The sequence below is a fragment of the Gigantopelta aegis genome, chromosome 7 (genome assembly GCF_016097555.1).
Source record: "Gigantopelta aegis isolate Gae_Host chromosome 7, Gae_host_genome, whole genome shotgun sequence".
Lineage (NCBI taxonomy): Eukaryota > Metazoa > Mollusca > Gastropoda > Neomphalida > Peltospiridae > Gigantopelta > Gigantopelta aegis.
In genome coordinates this window covers 5,263,804-5,280,104 of record NC_054705.1, presented here as the reverse complement: position 1 = coordinate 5,280,104, position 16,301 = coordinate 5,263,804, and the positions used below count along the sequence as shown (strand labels likewise).

At 36.4% G+C, this 16,301-nt stretch overlaps 1 protein-coding gene across 1 annotated transcript in view; it reads right to left on the bottom strand.

Moving 5' to 3' along the window:
• Window positions 1–3,836: 3,836 nt before the first annotated feature.
• The window catches only part of LOC121377341 (sialin-like), a 32,429-nt gene continuing 19,964 nt past the window's right edge, over window positions 3,837–16,301 (bottom strand). The window contains exons 5-11 of the mRNA XM_041505290.1: window positions 13,807–13,902; window positions 13,154–13,275; window positions 9,638–9,787; window positions 7,794–7,926; window positions 6,706–6,861; window positions 4,917–5,002; window positions 3,837–4,365 (exon numbers count right to left, since the gene is read on the bottom strand). Of these exons, the coding sequence (XP_041361224.1) occupies window positions 4,219–4,365; window positions 4,917–5,002; window positions 6,706–6,861; window positions 7,794–7,926; window positions 9,638–9,787; window positions 13,154–13,275; window positions 13,807–13,902 (890 nt within the window). The 3' untranslated portion in view covers window positions 3,837–4,218. The remainder of the gene's footprint in view (window positions 4,366–4,916; window positions 5,003–6,705; window positions 6,862–7,793; window positions 7,927–9,637; window positions 9,788–13,153; window positions 13,276–13,806; window positions 13,903–16,301) is intronic.

The following is a 16,301-nucleotide window of genomic DNA, read 5'->3' as shown; positions in this document are numbered from 1 at the left end:
ATAAGTCGTCTCTGGCCCAGGCGTGCTATTATATAGTGCATGGTATAAGTCGTCTGTGGCCCAGGTGTGCTATTATATAGTGCATGGTATAAGTCGTCTGTGGCGTGCTATTATATAGTGCATGGTATAAGTCGTCTGTGGCCCAGGCGTGCTATTATATAGTGCATGGTATAAGTCGTCTGTGGCGTGCTATTATATAGTGCATGGTATAAGTCGTCTGCTGCCCAGACGTGCTATTATATAGTGCATGGTATAAGTCGTCTGTGGCCCAGGCGTGCTATTATATAGTGCATGGTATAAGTCGTCTGTGGCGTGCTATTATATAGTGCATGGTATAAGTCGTCTGCTGCCCAGACGTGCTATTATATAGTGCATGGTATAAGTCGTCTGTGGCGTGCTATTATATAGTGCATGGTATAAGTCGTCTTTGGCCCAGGCGTGCTATTATATAGTGCATGGTATAAGTCGTCTTTGGCCCAGGCGTGCTATTATATAGTGCATGGTATAAGTCGTCTGTGGCCCAGGCGTGCTGTTATATAATGCATGGTATAAGTCGTCTGTGGCGTGCTATTATATAGTGCATGGTATAAGTCGTCCGTGGCCCAGGCGTGCTATTATATAGTGCATGGTATAAGTCGTCTGTGGCCCAGGCGTGCTATTATATAGTGCATGGTATAAGTCGTCTGTGGCCCAGGCTTGCTATTATATAATGCATGGTATAAGTCGTCTGTGGCGTGCTATTGTATAGTGCATGGTATAAGTCGTCTGTTGCCCAGGCGTGCTATTATATAGTGCATGGTATAAGTCGTTTGTGGCCCAGGCGTGCTATTATATAGTGCATGGTATAAGTCGTCTGTGGCCCAGGCGTGCTATTATATAATGCATGGTATAAGTCGTCTGTGGCGTGGTATTATATAGTGCATGGTATAAGTCGTCTGTGGCGTGCTATTATATAGTGCATGGTATAAGTCGTCTGTGGCCCAGGCGTGCTGTTATATAGTGCATAGTATAAGTCGTCTGGCGTGCTATTATATAGTGCATGGTATAAGTCGTCTGGCGTGCTATTATATAGTGCATGGTATAAGTCGTCTGTGGCGTGCTATTATATAGTGCATGGTATAAGTCGTCTGGCGTGCTATTATATAGTGCATGGTATAAGTCGTCTGTGGCGTGCTATTATATAGTGCATGGTGTAAGTCGTCTGTGGCGTGCTATTATATAGTGCATGATATAAGTCGTCTGTGGCGTGCTATTATATAGTGCATGGTATAAGTCGTCTGTGGCGTGCTATTATATAGTGCATGGTATAAGTCGTCTGTGGCCCAGGCGTGCGGTTATATAGTGCTTGGTATAAGTCGTCTGGCGTGCTATTATATAGTGCATGGTATAAGTCGTCTGGCGTGGTATTATATAGTGCATGGTATATGTCGTCTGCTACTGTGATGACATAATATGTTGAGACTATAGTACTATAGGGCGGGACGGAACGTAGACCACTGGTAACGCACTTGCTTGATGTGCGGTAGGCCTGCGATCGATTCCCGTCGGTGGGCTCATTGGGCTATTTTTCGCTCTAGCCACGGATTACGGATGGTGTATGGCTAGCTTAACTGAGTAGCTAATCCTGAGGCGCGATCTAGACAAGATGGCAAAACGCTCGCATGAAGTACTTGGGCCAAATGTTCGAATTGCTTCGATGGGTATATTAGCAAAGGGACACGCCCTAGTTACGGCTAGTTGTTAACCATTACGGCGTTGTTTTTCGCTATTAAACCCATTTTTTCACAAATAAAATTGCACTTTACTTACATTTTATTATTTAGAATACACATTTCCATTCACCTGAAGTGCTTTTTGGTAATCCTGGTAATCCTGATGTTTGTAAAACCACGAAATGCATTTTTTGTATTTCTTAACAAGCCGCGTGCACTCGAGAAAAAACCCGTTAAGCAAGCGAGGTCCAATCTATTTTTAGAGCGAATCTTCCTGTGTAAACGTCACAGACGTTGGTATACCACGTGACCGTTATCACTTTGGTTCGTTTTGTTTTCTCGTGCACGGTTCGCGCAATCAACATCCGATTTGTTGTCGTTTGCTTGTTGTTCATTTGTGAGATTTTTCTTCACAGTTCGTGAACATTTTCAGTAACAATAAAGTTCAGACAAGTAAGTGTCTCAAAACAAAACGTTACAAACCCTTAAAACCAATACTTTTGCTAAGTCTTACGATATCTGGAGAGGGGATACAACCAGGACAGAACAGTTGGAACATGTCCAGGAGAGGTGAAAAGAACACACCCCGAGTCTGTGCGCACTCTGCAAAATTTGTCGTGACGTAGGCATTGTTGTGCTTCGAGCAACATCTACCGGTGACATCAGAATACTAACTTTCAAAATTTTTTCAAGCAATTGGGACATGGGGATTCCCATGGTATTTATCGATATAAAACCTGCTTTTTCACTCCATTTGATAAAAACGTGATCTAAGTGTGTTACAGGTTTGTAGATTAACCAAATTATAATTTATTTTCGCTGGATGGAACTAGGGCGTGCGGCTTTAGCAATGTTTTCACCCCCAACTCAGTCAATGCCCAACTATTACGAAAAACTGCATAATAAAGATATTTTGTTGTTAAAGGACAAATGTAGCGGGTTTCATCTAAACATTTCACAATTATCATGTTTGAAAAGCCGCGGTATGTGCTATCCTGTCTATGGGATGGCGAATATAAAAGATCCCTTACTACTAATGGAAACATTTAGCGGGTTTCCTTTGTTAGACTATATGTCAAAATTACCAAAATTAATGTTTGACATCCAATAGCAGATGATTAATAAATCAATGTGTTCTAGAGGTGTCTTTAAACAAAACAAAATTTTGGCAAATAATAATAATATTATTAAATAAATAAAATAACATAATGGTCTCTTAAGACATCAAAGCATGAATCTGCGCCATATGTGGTCTAGTGTTATATAACACATCTATATATCACCTCTGTTTAACACATTGAATTTATGTTGGCTAATGAAAATTCACACAAATTTTTCTATGCAATACTGAACAAGATCGGACGGACGCAATATCCACCATATTCGTTGATCTTACAACCATCATGGCTTATGTTATTATTTTAAGTGATTATATGTAATGTTGACAATTAATATAATTTATCACACAATATGTCCAGCACGTGTAAAGTAAGTCTAACACTAAGTATGAACTGTACTTACATAATAGCATTTCTAATTCATGTTTGGTGTGTATATTTAGGTTTGTGTTTTGATCTGCTGATGCAAATGAGTCAAACTAATTATTATAAATGCATTTTGGTACAGACAAAACGTCGCACTCTCAGTCAAGTCTTCCATTCCAAAATATAAAACCTTATACTAATTGCAATTTACTGCAGTAGTTCTGTTGGCTTTTGAACCTTCACAAAACGCATTAAAATAACATAAAATATGGTGACATATCAACAAAAAACATTTAAATATCTCAATCATGAACCATATAATATATATATATATATATATATATATATATATATATATATATATATATATATATATATATATATGTGTGTGTGTGTGTGTGTGTGTGTGTGTGTGTACGTACGTACGTACGTACGTACGTACGTACGTACGTATGCGTGTGTGTGTGTGTGTATGCATGTATATATTAGTAGGTGTATAGTTTAGAATATTGATAAGGTACTCTTCACTAGCCTGTATAGTGCTGTATACTTGAGGTATTTGCGGTTTGGGAACGTGAGAACACTGGCGAATCTCTGACATTGTAAGTTGCATTGCGTAACAGAAAACATACAATTTAAATTGAATTGATGAATATATATCTGGTACGCTTATGTTTCAATATTTACAATTTATTTGATGTGCTGATAATAAAATCCTTTATGAGTGATCATGTCTAGATTACACCATAATAAATCATAATTGCATGTCAAACCATTTCACATAATACTTCATCACACTTATGCAAGATCTACAACAATGCTGCGAAATATATTTAAAACGAAAATCACAACATAGTGCAGTCAATTCACCATGTAATTGACACGAACTTGCTATATGTACCTGGACAGAATTATGTCCATGACATGGGGCATTTGATGTCTAAGACATTTTTTCTGGAAAAGTGCAACAATTATTGGTGCTCTTTCTCATGCGCAAGTGAATAATCAGCCCCTTTGATGTATCATGGTTCTATAATAATATCCGTCTCAGAGTTTTTTCGAGACCACGGCATCTCCTCACCACGGGCGAGAAGTGCGAAAATAGCAGCTCCGAGTAGTATGATTCCTGCAGATATGAAAAAGATGATCCGCCATTGGCCACTTGTTTCCTGTCAAAGAATATATATATATATATATATATATATATATATATATATATATATATATATATATATATATATATATTTATGTTTTATTATTATTATTATTATTATTATTATTATTTATTAATGTCATCATTATCATCATCATCATCATCATTATCATAAAAATACATAATCTAGTGATGTACCAATACTGAAGTTAATTAATTACTGCTATCAAATAATGTTTAAATAATTATATTCACGTTACATCCATTACAATTTAACTTTATGTCATTGGTCCAGTGTAGCAATCCGAGTTTGTTAATTTATCAGTGAAAGTAAAAAATGCATTAAGTGTTATTGTTAATGCATAAAACATTAATTCAGAATAAAATATGGGCTTTTATTGTTATTATTAAAAGGTATAAAATTGGGGTATGAACAAAAACAAATCATCTCCAAAGTTATGAGTGAATGGCTTCTTTTTAAATGATTTCTTTTCCTTCCCAGTTGAATGTATAGGCTATAATTGACAATCCTTAAAGACATCCAAAATGTTCAAGCAATAAACTTACATTGTGATTGGTAAGCACCCCAACAACAATAGGCGCCACAAATCCTGGAATAGTTGCCACGGTATTAGTGATTCCAAGCAGAATTCCTGGAATGCAGAAATATGTAATAACTATCACATTTATAAGCCAGTCACAGAATACCTGTTAAACAGAAAGATAGAAACATTGCAAACAGCTAGATTTTATTTTAGAAAACAGCAAACACAAACACAACAGTAGAAAACACGAGCTTTGCCTCACCTACGACAAACTTATTTAGCGTTGTTTAAAGGGACATTCCTGAGTTTGCTGCAGTTTTTAAGATGTTATCGACTAACAGAGAAGTTTTAACGATTGCAATTACACATCAAATATATTTTCTGCATATAATATTAGTGGTTATGCATTAAACTTGTTTCTGATCGTTCTAATATTTGTGCAAGGTTAAATTTCATTTTGTTTCCTAAAATATTTTTTCGTACGTTCGAAATTATTTGAAGACAAACTCTAGTTTGGGCTTCTTACAAATATTAAGACGACCAGGAACACATTAAATATACAGACACTGATATTCTAAACAAAAAAACAAAAACAAAAATAATATGTAAGTTCAATCGTAGAAATATGTTATTAATCGGAAACATCTTACAATGCAGCCAAATATGTTACTGCGTTGAAAAAGAATGTATGCATACATTCATACACAAATACACATACATACGCACACACACACAAATACATACATACATAAATACATGCACACACATACATACATAAATAAATACACACACACACACACACACACACATGCAAACATACATGCATACACACACACACACATACACACACATAAATAATACACATACATACCACACGCACGCACACACGCGCACACACGCGCACACACAAACACAAGCTGTTATTGTGGTGGCCTGAGAACTGCGGCTGATTCGGTGCCAGCATTGGCGTGAGAGTCAATTGGTGAGGCCAAAATACACGCATATTACATATGAAAAAACCCACTACGTGTTCACTGTTTTTTTTTTTAAATTAAGATTTGTTTCTAGGGTTCACCAAAAAACCCACCCCCCCAAAAAAAAAAAAAAAAAAAAAAAAAAAAAAATAATAATAATAATAATAATAATAAAAAAAAAAAAACAATGCGGCAGCAGAATGTTTTGGAAATTAAACATTATTTTTAATTACTTATATCAAATGCTTTTTTCTTTGAAATTTCGGGATTTGGTGGTACGTAACGTAACGATAAAAAGTTAACGTTTATTTTGTTTAACGATACCACTAGAGCACATTGATATATTCGTGATCGTCTATTGGGTGTCAAACATTTGATAAATTTTGTCACGAAGGTTTAGTGGAAACCCGTTACATATTTTCCATTAGCAGCAAGATATATTTTATAAACGCTTTTCCATAGACGGGACAGCACAAACTACGGTCCTTGATAAGCTAATCGTAGAGCACTGGTTGCGATGTAAAAAAAACAAACACCCAAAAACAAAACAAAAACCAGCCGGAGAATGGGTCCCCTGAGGTGGTTCGATCCCATGAACAAGCGCCTAAAGCGAGCACTTTACCGACTGAGATGAATCCCGTGTTGTACTTGGTGACGTCAGGACACTCAAGACCAAATCGTCAGTAGTGGCTGCTATACAACCGCCGTGTATTGGAATAATGAAAACAAAACTGAATTATCCTGTTTTGAAGTAATTAGATCCGTTTAACACTTAGCTAAGCCACACGTCTGACTAATTCACTGACATGCCAATAATATTCCTAAATTTTGACAGACCTGCAAATTTCGGTGCAATATCAAGAGGGTTGACGACGTATCCTGGTGTGGTCAACGCGGAAGTACCCAACGTCAGTGCTAACAGAACAACTGCAAGAGTATGGTCACAGCCAGTGTAGCCGACACCAACAATAAGGACTGCCGGTATTAGAAAACCTGGTGGAAAAAACATATTGTTTTAAAAAATCAAGTTGAAACTTTAAGCAAATTATTAGCAGTATGCAATATGGTGTAACCTTTTTTCTGTCACCAAAAGTCATGCGCTATACCGTAATCACGCACAGTATCCACTATTAAGGTCGACAACAGTCACTTTTCGCACCCTTGTTTTGGGTTCGTACACAATAAATATAGCATATATCCATATTTCGTAAAAGGTAAAAAAATTTAATCACAAGATTTTCTTCAGACACATTCAGATGCATTAGTAATGTTCAAACAAAAAAAATTCAATAACAAGTTTGCATTGGAATTTTTCCAGCATTCTAAAAACGGAAACGTCATGTACCCAGTGTATGGTTATTGTAAGGCGATTCAAAGTGACGTCATTGGAATACTGACGTCATTAAAATAAAAACTGGTCTACTAACAAGCGGACAACGTTGTTTACAGATTGGTATTTTGTTATTTTTCATAATTCTGGACAAAATATTAATTTTAAGTTTCAAAAGATGAAATAAATAAAAAGTACCTTTTGTCAAATATATCATATAAAAAAAATTACCGTTGGATATGTTTTATTTACTGTGTACGAAGCCAAAACAAGGGTGCGAAAAGTGACTGTCGTCGACCTTAGGCAGTTGAGGTGTTGATAAATGCATTCCACCAGAATAATAAAAACAATTATTTGAGCTCCGTGTTTCAGCATTACGACTTGTATTCTACAAGTCCCCAATTTAAACAACAACAACAACAAAGTCACTGGAATCACGAATGATTTGATACATGTTATACAAGCTGAGAAACCTTAAAACTGTGTACACTGGGTCCAATATTACAAAACAGCTATAATCCTATTCATATACGTGTATGTGCTCTTGAGTGAACTAAATCCACCTGAATGTGTTAGATATTTCAAAATAACCAACCTGCTGTGGTGAATAGCTGTCTTGTCCTTTGAGTTGATAGATAGTGGTTTGCTCGCAAGTAGTCAGCAAAATAACTTGAAACCATTTGTATAAACCACGACAACAGGTACGGCATCCCAGATAGAAATCCAATCTACATCAAAGCAAAACAATCCAATAAGTTACTGGGACGGATCCAGCTTTTCTGATGAGGGGGGGGGGGGGGGGGGGGAGGGGGGGGTCCAAGACAAAAAGGTCACCATAACATTATGAAAAGGCACTATTGAAAAATTACACACGGTTCACATGGACCATCATATAATAGTGCTACAACAGGGATGCTGGCAGACGTATTCTTCAGTGTTCTATACATTGACAGAAAATGCCAATATTTTATAATATTAAATTACCGTGGTATTTGAACAAATCAAAACGGATATGATCGTTCAAATATCATGTGAGTTATACTGAGCTTGCGCAAATCTAGTATTGTTGTGCAGGCAGCGGGAGCCCTCTAATCGTTTGAAAATAATAATTTTAAAAAACTAAATAAATTTGTAAAAAAACCCTTAAAATCCTAAATAAAAGGGGCACTTCTCAAATTTGAGAGGGGGGGGGGGGGGGGTCCAAGGTGTCCAGATCCGCCCCAGAGTTACAATAAATGCAGCATTTAAGTAAAATAGTTAATGCATCAAAAGAGGAAAGACAAATCCAATAGTTTACAATAAACACAGAAGTTAAGTCAGACGAGGAAAAACTAATTTAGCAATTGAAACAAATAAGAACATGGACCTTAATCCTTGGCCCTGATGGCACCAGAACAGGCTTTTTTTAAACAAAAGAGAAAATGCATTAAACAGATCGAACAACTTCTTGTTGCAGCCAGTTCACCATGACTGAACAATGAAATGCCGTGGTATGTGTTGTCCTGTTTGTGGGATGATGTATAAAATAGATCCCTTGCTGCTAATGGAAACATGTAGCGAGTGTCCTCTCTATATGACAACAGTACGAAATGCTTGACATCCAATAGCCGATGATTAATAAAACAATGTGCTCTAGTAGTGTCGTTAAACAAAACAAACTTTAGTTTGACATCCAATAGCCGATGATTAATAAAACAATGTGCTCTAGTAGTGTCGTTAAACAAAACAAACTTTAGCTTGACATCCAGTAGCCGACGATTAATAACGGAAAGAGTATCCCATGAAGTGGCGACAGCGGGTTTCCTATCTCAATCTCTGTGTGGTCCTTAAAGCCTACCGCACACGAGAGTTATCAGCTGAGCAAAACGTTACTTGAGACGTTTTGCTCAGCTCATAGCTCTCGTGTGCGGGCAATGTTGCTGAGTTTTTCGTCTCTCATCTCATGGTCGTGAGGAAGATATCTATTGTGTTTGATATTTTTGGCCTCGCGTGGCAAAAATCTCATCGTGTGCGGGCTACGTGAGCTATCAGCTGAGCTGAGCTGAATTTACTAACTGACCAGTGGAAACACGAACATTGCGTTAGAGTGACGTCATCGCTACAGTCGTAAGCAAAGTAGCTCAGCACTTAGCTCATCGTGTGCGGTGAAATTGTTCAGAGCTATTAGCTGAGCTAAAAAAGTCTGAAGTAACTTTTTGCTCAGCTGATAGATGTCGTCTGCGGTAGGCTTTAACCATATGTCTGACGACATATAACGGTAATTAAAATGTGTTGAGTGCGTCGTTAAATAAAACATTTCTTTCTTTTCGACGATTAATAAATGAACGTGCTCTATTGGTGTCGTTAAACAAAACAAAGAAACCTTTTTATAATAAAAAATGTACAATAATAATATCGACTGTGGATTAATGAAATGATGTGACAAATTCACGAACATACCGACTTCATGTCAAACTTGAGTATGTTCTTCATGTAGGTCGGAAGGCTGGTCAAGATCATGTATAATAACCAGTTTTCTGCAAAATGGGCGGCGGCGATACCCCACAAGGCTGGACATGTTAGTATCTTCTTCCACGGAGTAGGCAAGTACTGGAAGGAAATTATTAAAAATAAATCAATAATGCAAAACGAGAGTTCCTACAGTTGCAATTAAAGAGACATACCCTAGTTTTTAAACACTAAGGCATATTTTTTACTATTATAGCCGTTTTTGACAACTAAAATCATACTTTACTTATATTTTATGGTTTAGATTATCAATTTTCGTACATTCGAAGTGTTTTGGGGCATCCTGGTGTTTTTAACATCACAAAATGCCTGTCTCATATTTTTAAAAACGCACGTGCGTCTGAGAAGTAACAGTTATGGAGTCGAGTTTTACTAAATTTTCAGAGGGTATTTCACCATTTCAAAGTTACAGACGCATGTTTCACTAAATTGTAACTTTATCCAAATGTGTTACAGGTTTGTAGATTAACTAAACTTAGTGTTAATTTTCAAGAGTTGAAACTTGGGTCTGTCGCTTTAAGTTATTTATTTTAAATAACGTTTTAGTTTATGTACATTTAGCCCATAATTTACGGATTACATAGCTCTATAGAATTAATTCATACATATTATACCTGATTTATTTTGTTTGCCCACAGCACTTAATTAGCTAGCGTTTGCAAGATGTAACTTAAATTTCAACTTATTTTCGTCCTTATAGCCAATTAAGGTTCAATCACGCTGTCATGGGCACATACCTCAGTTATCTAGGCTGTTTGTCTATGATAGTGGGTTAATTGTTAAAGGGACATACCCTAGTTTTTAAACACTAAGGCATATGCTTTACTATTATAGCCGTTTTTGATAACTGAAATCATACTTTACTTAGATTTTATGGTTTATATTATCATTTCCCATCAATTCGAAGTGTTTTTGTTCATCCTTGTGCTTTTAATATAAAATAATGCATTTCTCATATTTTTAAAAACGTACGTGCGTTTGAGAAGTAACAGTCATATATATATATATATATATATATAGAGAGAGAGAGAGAGAGAGAGAGAGAGAGAGAGAGAGAGAGAGAGAGAGAGAGAGAGAGAGAGAGAGAGAGAGAGAGAGAGAGAGAGAGAGAGAGAGAGAGACGAACTGTTAAAAGTGCTGGAAAATGTCAGTTAGTATACCAAGCAGACCACATTCTTGTCGAGATATTCAATTCCTCTTTTGAATTTGAGCCAAACCCTCTATTTCTACAACACATTCACCCTGAACGTCTCCCACACTCCCCAGCAAGTTTAATCATGCACACAATAAAACCATGTTGAATTTGAAGGGGGTAATGTTTTTGCTGTTCCTGATGAATCCAAAAATACATTGACAAAAAGAAAAACACAAATACACGATTACAATGTTAACGTCATCAAAAACTACTTAAATTCCACCCCTCAACATGCTAACGATCTGCTTCGGTTTATCGTGAGTGTTGTGGCTATATACAACTCTGTTTTGATGCTGACATTGGCTCTAAATACTTAGTATTTGGAACACAAACAAAGGCAAAACAACAAACAAAACAAAAAACACGAACAAAAAACAAACACACACACCCCCCCCCCCCCCCCCCCCGAACTGGTGTTGATATATACAATGTTGTATGTGAGACAGATGTCACTATATTTGGCCGCCGTGGACTCGTTAACTAACGGAACGACAGTGGCGTGACGTCACTAATGTTAGGTTTAACGCTGAAACTTACACAGTGACGTAACAAAATAATGTCTTGTGATTAAATTTAGACCAATCAAGATTATAAGAAGCGATATCATCTAGGACAATATCGCAGGAGATATCTCAAATAATAATAGTGCCAGCGATATCTTCTAAAAAAGCCTTTAATGGATGATAAATGAATGAATGAATGAATGAATGAATGTTTAATGACACCCCAGCACGAAAAACACATCTGCTATTGGATGTCAAACAATGGTAATGCAAACAAATAAGGTGATGATCAACATCAATATAAAACTTCAAAATTTAAATAAAAACAGTGTAAAGAACTGTGCAAAAATACAAATATCACTGATAGATACTGACTTTTACTGAAAAAATCAATTTGTGCTGTATTCGCCATTCTCAAAGAGAATGTTACTCCCCTGCACATCGGTGAGGTTACAGCACGCGCAGGGGTTAATGGTTGATAAAGACAGAAACGTAAAACACTGTAAAACGCTCAGTGACCAACATGACAACAGTGAAAGTCAGTGACGAACTAACGACAGCGAGTGATGTCATACATTTTCTCTCAAAATTGTATTGAATTATTTATTTACAAAGATGCCGATTCGTGTATTTATTTAATATTTTTATATTATGTTCGCTGACTTTTGTCGTTGTACAAGAGACTATATTTTTGGCGTATGTGGTTTATTCAATTGTAGGAGCAATGTGTACAGTGAGCCAACAAAAGATTGCCAACTAAATAAATAGTTTACAAATGTTGTCTTCGTTTTAACATTAAGTGAACAAGAAAACTGTATCAATCAGTGCAGACGGTACGGCCGGTATGGCCATGGCCGTACCACTTTTCAAACTCTGGCAACCACGAGCCGTACCACTATTTTTTACACTGTGCCGCCCGTCAAACTTCGATAACTTGATCTCGAAGGGGACGAGGAACTAGTTCGAGTTTCAGGGAGTTCGAGGTTTCGAAATTATTATATATGAGTTCAAATTTCAAACTGTATTGCAGCTGATTGATTTCGCTTAATATTGTAAGAAGCGTGCACTTCGCTACATACTTCTGAACTCTGAAAACTATACATCCCAAGTTGACAGACGAATAAATATATTACTGTCGCCAGACTCCAGGCCACCCCATCCCATCCCGCCCACCCCACCTGTTATTGGCACCTTCGACGATGTGGAGTACATTAATTTTGCGTATATTGTAAAAGCAAGTAAATATCAAAACACAAAATATAACCCAGATGAATTTGAAATATATGCTTGGGTATATAGGCTAAATATATTTATTGACAGAAAAATCGAAAAAAGAAGACACTTACATACATTAGTTATAATTGACGTTGACGAATTACAGAGGTCAAAACCTGGCGGTGCGTAACTAACAAATAAAACACTGAATGCACTAAGTACATTTGTTTCAAACAGAATTGTTTACGCTTCGCACCTTTACTTTCTTTCTCCATATAAAATAATATATATATATATATATATATATATATATATATATATATATATATATATATATATATATATATATATATAAATATATATATATACACACACACACACACACACACACACACACAAGGCAATTCCAACCCACGGACAAAAATGCTCGGCCATCACAAACAATTTTTATAAAATAAAGCAATAACATTTGCTCGAGTTGGAATAGATTACCCATAACTAACATCCATGATATATTGTATTGAAACACAGTACCTCTTTTTCACCAATGGACTCCTCAATATACTGCCGTTCTGCCTTTGTTATTGTTGGGTGGTCGGCTGGTGTCTCGTGAATTATCCACATCCAAAACACAAACCACAGTAAACCCAGGCCACCTGCAACATATTTTACATAATATATTACTGATATATCAATAATGCATTAAAACAATACCAGATTTGATAGAATCTATTACAAATATAACAATAGCAGATTTAAAAAATAAAACACAATACCCACTGATAGAAAATTTCACAGATGGGCACATCGATAGTGTGTTAGATAAAGCCACCACGGGAACGAAACACAGGAATGAATTGAACCGAATAACACATACCATGATGTATCTACCAGAAACAACAACAACGATAATAATAATAATAAATATAATAATAATAATAATAACCATAACATGTTATTCACATCAGCTTCAGTACCGTGACATATGTACCATTTTTTACTATCCTTTAGACGTAATCACCAAAACGTGCACTGGTTCGTTAACAACATTCAAGACACGAATAAAGGGATGCATCAATGTTTAAAGACACCCTATCACGAAATTTTCATCGGCTCTTGGTTGTCAAACTATGGTAAATCAAGACACCTATCAATAAAGACGCCACTGGTAACACCATGTCACTTACCAAACACATAGAACACAGAGGGCCATCCTCCAAGCAATCTGGAATCGCAGAGGATTCCTGATATTGGCATTCCGAATACTATCCCAAATGAAGATCCTAAAATATTTAAAAGAAAAACGTAAAAAATATATAAATCCTATAAGCGCAAAACAATATACAATTTAAAACATACAACAGTTTCGTAAGTAAGCATTTAAATGTACTCTCCTGTGTATCAATGTATTATATTTTACTCAGCATAGTGTTTATTGTTATCAAGATAAAATGCATATACCTGTGCTCCCACTTGTTTAATCAACGCGTATGTTGGCCATCAAAATGTTTGTAGTAGTGCAGTGTGACCCCCCCCCCCCCCCCTTTACCACCACCACCACCACCACCGCATTATAATGGTATATGCAAATAAATGAAATTAAAAAAATCGACCTAAATATTTTTTATTCAGTTGCTTTGTAGCCAGATAAACTAGTTGACAGGGGCAGACAGACAGAGAGGATACAAGAGAGAGATAACACAGCAAAAAACAAAACGAGAAAGAAAGAGAGGAGTCGAAGCAGAAGGACAACAGAGACATAACGATCAAAATAAACATAAAGAGACAGGGAGACAGACAGACAGATATAGAGGCACACACAGTTATAGTACCCAGGGGACAAATTGGAAACATTAACTCGGCGCGTTGTAAAAGGTTTGCCACCTAAAATCATATCTACATATCTCTAGGATCACAATCTAGGTGGACAGCCTTGACAACTGATTTTTGGTTTATTCGTTGTTAAATATGATGCACCTTTGTGAAATTCGCGCAGTGCTCTCCATTTGCCCACTAGACAGCCTCTGATTTGTTCTCGGTTTAGAAAGTGTTTAGTTTATGTTTGAAGTTGATTCCAAATTGATTTTTGCAAAGGAATCTAATGGTGCAAACCGATTTGTGATAAATGTTTTGCTGGGCGGTCAACAAGAAAACTTACTTATATATGTAAATGTTGGTCGATTTGAATATGTTTTGCGTCGATTTATATCAATTAAAGGATGGCCAATTCAATAAAATCATTTTCAAAATCCACGAAGGCCGGCATTAAGCTCAACAGTAAAAATGGCCTCGAAAAATGGTGACATTTTCTAATGGTTTCACAAATCAATTTCAAATTTCGTTAATATCATTGCCTTATATATTTACTGCCACTGTATTGTTACAGTTGACTGGAAACACTTACAAATTACTAAACATAAATGACCACCTATTGTTCTTCCTAGCCTCCATGAATATTATTGTCGTTTTATTTTCAGTGATGTGAAAAGTAAAATGTTTTGGAAATAATAAAACCCCACTATTTTTGTGTCAGTTTAGAAAACAGTTGGCCCAGAATTAAATAACTTGTAGTAAATATCATAGTAAGAAAATGGCGTTTCTTCTCGTAAGGACTACATACTACTAACATGCATCATATATAGTAAAACGACAAAATTGATATCATGATTCAAAAAGTATCTCAGCCGAAAGAAAAGTATGGCAGTTGTGAGTCACTCTCAGATGGGTGATGTATACAGAATACCTAGAATAATGTAATAATATGGAACAGTGTTGTAAACATAAATGTCACATTTCCGTCACTGAACTGAACATTGTCTTCCGATTTCGACCTTTCATCATCGGTATCAAACTGGAATCATTATTATATTAGCTCATCTATTATGTCATGTCTAGTAGGTCAGTGGTGTTGGCCAACTTGGTATTCAGGCAGGTGTTTCATAAGTCTGAGTCGCATCTTTATCCCTTTGTCAGGGAATAGCACGATGTACTGACTTTCCCCAGATGTTTCTGTTTTCCTTTGGTCCAGTTGTCAGTAAGAATGTTGTGTCATGACGTTTTCGCATCATGAAACTCTGAAACTTGGAAAGCCCAAATAATGGATGGGTATAGTCGGCCCCAGTTGCCACATGAAAAGTTGATAGGCATTCACAAGGTGTTCCGCCAATGCCTTGAAAATGTGGTAGATTATCCCTCTTTACAATGTTGGTGGTCCTTGCATTTGATAGCAATAAGAAGCATGAGTTCCAGTATGTAAACATCAGTGTAGTCAGCTACGCACATGTGCCTGCATGCCTCGACGAAACATTGACAATATGCAGCCTCTTTGAGGAATTAACGAAGGTCAGAGAAATCTGTATCTAGAATGCATTTATTGGTACATTTATATTTATACTGGCATAGGCGTACGGACTTCCATTTGTGTAGGGGGCAGGCTGTTTTTTTCTGAATTAAAGGAAAATGCATGAATCTGGATAAAAACATTTATTCATATTAGCAATACTACCAAACAGCTATATATAGTGTTGCAAACGAATTTTTATATGTATTACAACTAAGTTTTAGGGTAGAATAATGGAAATGCATGTACATAGTAAAACGGTCTCAGGTTAACACATTTTCCCGAATATCTCCTGCCCGAATTTGAGGTTTTGCTCCAGCAATTTCCCTGGATGGAACCGAT